Source organism: Tupaia chinensis, unplaced genomic scaffold (genome assembly GCF_000334495.1).
Source record: "Tupaia chinensis unplaced genomic scaffold, TupChi_1.0 Scaffold144472_1, whole genome shotgun sequence".
In the NCBI taxonomy this organism is placed as follows: Eukaryota; Metazoa; Chordata; class Mammalia; order Scandentia; family Tupaiidae; genus Tupaia; species Tupaia belangeri.
Genome location: NW_006204331.1, coordinates 464,887 through 471,120, shown reverse-complemented (window position 1 = coordinate 471,120; position 6,234 = coordinate 464,887). Strand labels below are relative to the sequence as shown.

Genomic DNA, 6,234 nt, shown 5'->3' with positions numbered 1-6,234 from the left:
GCCACCCATTCCTTCCCGAACGAGAGCAGCACAGGCAGCCTCCGTGTGGGCTGCCAGCAATGAGAAGTTTGGCCCCGTGGCCCCTACGTGGTCCAGAGGCCATGCTGATGTACAAGAGAAAGACAGCAGAGTTGCCCAGAGTACCCTCCCTCCCACACTGGGGTGCTAGAGGGGACAGCCAGGGCCACTCTGGACACTGCCTGCAACCAACGGGCTGAGCCCACAGTGCGCTGGAGCCGAAGCTCAGTCAGTTACCTTTTGACTTGCCTGGGATCCGAACCTTGTCGCCTAAAAGAAAAAGTGAAGGCAGCTTTTTGGCAGGATGGCCCCAGGACAGCTGGTGTCCTGACGCTGGCATTTCCTGGCAGCTCCGAGGGCCCAGAGCACCATGGGTGGGCTGGAGTCAGCACCAAGGCCAGCGCCACGGCAGTGGGGGGTGGAGGTGAAGTGCCTGCAGCTCCCTGTCCAGGCTGGGCAGCCAGGCCCAGGGCCCACCTGCGCAGAGAACACCCCCACCTGTGTTGGGGACGGCCACCCAACACTGCCTCCCACAGCTCTGCAGGAACCCCCAGCCCGGCCCACTGACAGCAGGATACTGCTGTGGCACCGAGAGGAGGAGGAGGTCTTGCCACAGACAGTGCAGCTCAGAAGGCCACAGCCCTCCAGAGACGGAGCCGTGGGAGCCGGACCCTGGGATGCCTGGTTTGCTGCCCTGCCAGGCGTCACCAGGACACGGGGCAAGTGCCATGTGGAACACTGGGGAGGGGATGCCAGCCTACTTGTGCCCAGGGCTTCCAGACAGTGGTAGGCCCCGGCAGGCCTGTCTGCTCAGAGCCGGCTCCACCCCTGCCATCCGCTCTCCCAGATAAACCCCCTTTCAGGCCAAGGAGCAGGTGGTGGAGACAGAGCCGAGGCCCTTGAGATGCTGCTCTGAAGCCGTGCAGTGGGAATGGGGAACACAGGGTGTGACGACCTCCTTGGGGTCCTGTCTGTGCTCTGCTCTCATCAAGCAAGCATGCCCACAGGAAATGTGCCAGCTCAAGGAGAAACACCTGCGTGGCAAGAGCACCCACGTCCTTGTCTGAAGACCTGGGGACCTCGGACAGAAAGCCCGTGTTCCTGACACCTGCCAGCCCCAGACAGCCCTGGACCCATCTCTGTCTTCCACTGCTCGGAGAACCCCAGGACAGTGGCAGCCAACATGTGTTATGCAGGTACTTACGCCCTCTTTGGCCGCTGAGGCCAGGCGGCTCGCACCGGTGGTAAAATTGCTCCAGCCCTAGGAAGGACAAAGGACCCATGAGCCCCCTGTGGTGCTGTGCTCGGCTCAAGCACTTGACGGATGAGCCTTGACGTCAGGCCAGGGACAGCGCTGCAAGGGTACCTGTCACTCCTGCCTGGGCAAGGAGCATGCCAGAGGCCCTGCGTTGTCCCTCCACTAGAGCCCCAGCCTGTGAGCACCATGGCCTGAGGACGGACCCAGAAGGGTCCAGCTGCTGCAGCCCCCACCTTATGCCCCTGCCCTAGTGTCCTCCTGCCCCTCCAGGGGCCACACACGGGGTGGCCAGAGGTCATAGGCAGCACCTGTCTCCCTCCAACTTGGCTAAAGCTACTCTTGCCATGGTGGTGAAGGTGCTGGATCTGACATGGCTGACTCCGATTCAAGTGCCACACCCAGCAGCTTGAAAATCATGCCCGGTGCACGTGCACGTACGCTGAAAACCCTGACATGAGACTGGAGAAGGGACTGCCGGGTGGCCATTCCCTCCCTGGGGAGCGGTTTCCCACTTCCTCCATTCTCTGTCTTCCTCCTCCAAGGTACATGCCCTATGGCAAATCCCTAAAAACAGGAAAGAGGGAACCGAGGAGCTGAGAAAGCAAGAAAGCGTCTTCCCCCCCCCCCCCCCAGGCAGGAAGAGGTACACCGGGGTCGGTGCGTAGACAAACCCACGCTGCGGCTGTGGCTAGGAAAACGCTCTGCTTCCCTAGAGAAGAGCTGGCCACGACACGAGGAAAGCAGTCAGGCCCCAGGAGGCCTGCCAAGGTCTCCGGGCTGCCCGGGCCACTGAAGCGCACGGGAGCTCCTGGGAGGTGAGGGTAGCAGGTTCTGACCAAGAAACTCACTCATGGTGGGATTCTGAGATGTCCCCCCCGAGATGTCGGTCATTGCAAAGAAGAGGGCACACAGTGGGGTCTCCTGTGGCCCCAGGCCACCACTGCACCAGGGCTTCAGGCTCTGCCTCGGCTGGCGTCACAGCCATGCTCCTTGCATCTGGCCCCGCCCACTTGCAGCCAGAGGCCCGGCATGGCAGTGTGGAAAGCCCACCTCCTGGACCCCGGTGCATCACAGCAGAGTCACACCAGCCCCACCTGGTCCCCCGGGCTCTGTGTTCACCCCCAGACCACGGTGCTGCAGTGGGCATGTTTAACCATCAAGCTTCCCGGAAAAGTGAGTCTGACAAACTGCTTTTGTGATGGGGAAGCCACATGGGCCGAGGGTGAGCCCTGGACCCACACACAGCTCCCAGGACCCAACACCCAGTGCCAAGCGCCAGGGCAGCAGGATGGCACGGGCAGCCCTAGGGCTGGCTTCCTGGAGCTGCCCCTCGCAGGGCCCTGCTGCACAGGGGTCAGCCATAGCCACAGGCACCCGGGAGGCCCACAGCTTCCTGTCCTGCTCAGCACACCCCTTGGGAGTAAGGCAGGGAAGGTGCCAGAGACCTCCATGTCTCCCAAGGGTGGAGCCTCGTGGGTTGGAAATATATCCCCTATGGCCAAGGCAGGTGAGTGACAGAACACCCATGTGTCCAGGTAGTTCCAACCACATTCTTAAAAGGAGACGCAAGAGGACCAGCAGGTGGTGTGATGGTTAAGGTGCAGGACACTCCCACATGGTCGACCATGTTTGTGTCCCAGATCTGGTGGCTTGCTTTCTCACTTTCCCTCTCTGTCTCTGTGTCTTTCCCTGGTCAGATTAAAATAAATGAGTAAGTAAAATTTAAAAAAAAAAAAAAGAGATTCATGGGGACCAGCAGTTGGCATAATGGCTATGTCGCTGGACTCCCACGTTGTCAACCACAGTTCAAGTCCCAGACCCAGTGGCTTAAACTCACGGCAGGCGCGTGTGCGTGCGTGCCCAAGATCCCAAGAGGAGAATGGAGGAGAAGGGATTGTGGCGTGGCCATCCCCCCTGGGGGGGTGATTTCTCACTTTCTGTTTTCTGTCTATCTTTTTGGCAAGTGCACGCACCCTATACAGAAAACCTCTCAAAAATGAAAAAAAAAAAAAAGGGAACCAGCAGTTAGCGTAATGGCTATGTCGCTGGACTCCCACGTAGTCGACCGTGGTTCGCGTCCCGGACCCGGTGGCTTGAAACTCACGCCGGGCACGTGTGCGTGCGTGCCCAAGATCCTGAGAGGAGAATGGAGGAGAAGGGATTGCAGCGTGGCCATTCCCCCCTGGGGGGTGATTTCTCGCTTTCTGTCTCTGTCTCTCTCTGTCTAGCAAGCGCATGCGCCCTATAGCGAAAAAAAACTCTCAAAAAAAAAAGAAAAAAGAAAAAAAAAGATTCCAGCATGTGTCCCGGGACCTGTGATCAGCCCACCACGTGTGCTGTGCCCTCACCGAGTACAGGGATGACATGGCGTTGTTGAGGAAGTCGTCCTCTCTCTTCGGGGGCACTGTGTTCCCGAAGCCCACGTAGCGGCTCTCCTGGGCTCTGAAGTGAAGCACACACAGCGGCTGACACAGGGGTCCCCCCCTATGGCCTGAGACCCCCAGAGGAGAAAGGCCAGGCCTCCGGGACACGCCAAGCACATGTGCCACTACATGTGCCATCTCCTGTGGTGACCTGAGCCTCCGTGAGGCCAGCAGCCCCGGGCCACCCTCTGACACGGCCCTCCCTGCCCCCTGGCCAGACCCCAACGCCCAGCGCCACCAGGGGATGACAGGGCAGCTCAGCCACGAAGTGTGGGGCGGTCGCTGCTCAGTGTGCCGCGGGAGCCAGCGTCAGGTCTCCCCTTCCCTCCAAGCCCACCGTCCAGGCTGGCCAGGCTCCTCGCTGTCAGACACTGCGTCTCACACACGGCAGCCCACCCTGGAGGAGCAGTGCAGCCGACGGGGCTGTGTGCTCCCAGGGCCTCCGCCCAGACCCTCACCCCTGATAGGAGCCGAGGTCGCCGTTCAGCCAGTCTTCAAAGGCCTTGTCTGCTGAGGCGGTCACCACTGGTGGCTGGCCGGAGGCTCTGAAATCAAGAGCCAAGGTCAGTGAGGCCGACCTGGGGACAGAGCAGGGCAGACGGCCACAGCGGGCAGCCATGCGAGCAGCGGCACAGGAAGCACCAAGGCACAGGAAGCACCAAGGCCAGCTGCCCTCCCACTGTTCCAAAGGCCCCTGGGCCCCTGAAGTCCTGGCTGCACTGGCCTCACAGACATGGGGGGCAGCAGTTCTGTGCTGTTGGCGGTGGAAGCAGCTGGGACAGGCCAGGGAGGAGGGACAGGTGTTACAGGTGTGCTGGGGACCTCGCAGCAGCACCTCGACAAAACTGCCAACAACAGGGAGGCGGGCGGGGGGTGCTCTTGTGGCCCTGTCACTGCCTGATGATCTCTGCAGCGGTGACCATCACAAGCTGACTCGCAGCGACGTGCTGACAAGCACTGGCCACACCCCCTGGGCCACGGCCTGCCTGCACACACCACGCATGCCTAGAAAGAGATGCACAGGGCCAGCCGGAGCGGGGACAGGGCCGGCCGGAGCAGGGACAGGGCCGGCCGGAGCGGATAACACTGCTGCTCAGGTGCAGCTTTGCCACAGGAGCTGCGACCGAGAACACACGCCACACCTCTGAGAGCTACTTTTCCCACTGGCTTTGGGACCTGGCTCCAATTGTGAACAGTCACCATCGCGGTGCAGGACACCCGGTGTCCTTGGGGACCCCGAGTCGCACCTAAGATGCCCCAAGCCAAGGGCAGTACTGGGGGCCCTCCAGAGGCCAGAAGAGGAGTTACCGGTGAGCGGTGGATGGCAGCGTCTTGGGCTGTGGGGGCGTCCAGTTCTGGGCAGGTGACAACTCCAGAGACCACTCTCTGCCTTCGGCCAGAGTGGCCACCTGCCAGGGCACACAGGGCAGTGAGCACAGGCGGTCCCAGATGGCTGCAGACACCGTGACCAGCCCCCGGGCGCAGCAGACAGGGCGCCCACATCAGCCTCCTTCGCCTGGCCAGGTGCTAGCGGCTGCCCCTGCCCAGCGGAGCTCCACCCGCGCCCCCCCGCCAATGACGGGCCTCACGGCCTTCTCCCAGGGCTGCCCGACATGTGCAAGTGGCCCGCGGATCGAGGTCCTTTCTTCTCCAGGGCTGTCCCTGTCAATCTCAGGCCACCTGTTTCCCTCCAGGTAGAAGGCCCCGACTCGGGTGTGACAGAGACCTGGACTACACACGGCCCTGCGGGCACAGCACCCACAGATGTGGCTGCCCCTCTCGGGCCTCACCTTGTCCCTGAAGAGGGCCGCGGCCCTGCTGTTGTACTTCTCCTGCAGGGACCAGCAGGGGTCGTAGTCGTCCTGCGCCTCTAGGAAGGTTCGAAACTTGGCGTTGCCGCCCACTCTCATCTTCTCCAGCTCGATGTCCTTCCACTTGTCCATGGTCACCGAGCGCACGAAGCTGGAGGCCAGACGCTGACCAAGTTACGAGCCCCAGCCCACACCCGTGTGCACCCGTGCCTGTGCAGGGCAGAGCCAGAGCACCAGCGTGCCCCACGGAGGCCCAGCAACGGGGCGCAGCCGAGCGCCCCTGGGCTTCGGAGGCTGAGCGCCAGCCACTGACCTGAGGTGCACCCCGAGCCCGCGGTGCTTCCCTGAACACTCCAGGCAGATCCAGATGCCGTAGGTCACGCTCACCCACTGCGGATTGAACGCGCCGCACTCGAAACAGACCTGCGAAGAGGCACAGGCAACTTGCAGACAGCTCGGGCAGTCCCGGGGCGGGGCAGGGAGATGCAGGCAGCGGGAGGCCCTGGACGAGAGCCAGTGCTAACCAGCCCGGCGGGCCGCCTGAGGTCTGAGGGCACGGGACAGAGCCAGTCGGAACCTGCCCAAGGGGAGAGCCTCAGTGTAAGGCAACACGTGGCCAGGAGTGCCGAGCAGGTGTCCTCAGGGCACCGTGGCCGAGGAAGGTGGTGGATCCCGGCCGGGCCCGCACTGAGTCTCAGGCACGGCTGACGGTCTGCCTGCCCGC

At 62.4% G+C, this 6,234-nt stretch overlaps 1 protein-coding gene across 8 annotated transcripts in view; it reads right to left on the bottom strand.

Moving 5' to 3' along the window:
• The window catches only part of ARFGAP1 (ARF GTPase activating protein 1), a 12,754-nt gene that overhangs the window by 3,973 nt on the left and 2,547 nt on the right, over nt 1-6,234 (bottom strand). For all 8 annotated transcript variants that reach the window (XM_006167047.3, XM_006167049.3, XM_006167050.3 and 5 more), the window contains exons 2-8: nt 5,824-5,933; nt 5,490-5,661; nt 5,008-5,108; nt 4,158-4,244; nt 3,625-3,718; nt 1,223-1,279; nt 256-288 (exon numbers count right to left, since the gene is read on the bottom strand). In XM_006167047.3, the coding sequence (XP_006167109.3) occupies nt 256-288; nt 1,223-1,279; nt 3,625-3,718; nt 4,158-4,244; nt 5,008-5,108; nt 5,490-5,661; nt 5,824-5,933 (654 nt within the window). The remainder of the gene's footprint in view (nt 1-255; nt 289-1,222; nt 1,280-3,624; nt 3,719-4,157; nt 4,245-5,007; nt 5,109-5,489; nt 5,662-5,823; nt 5,934-6,234) is intronic.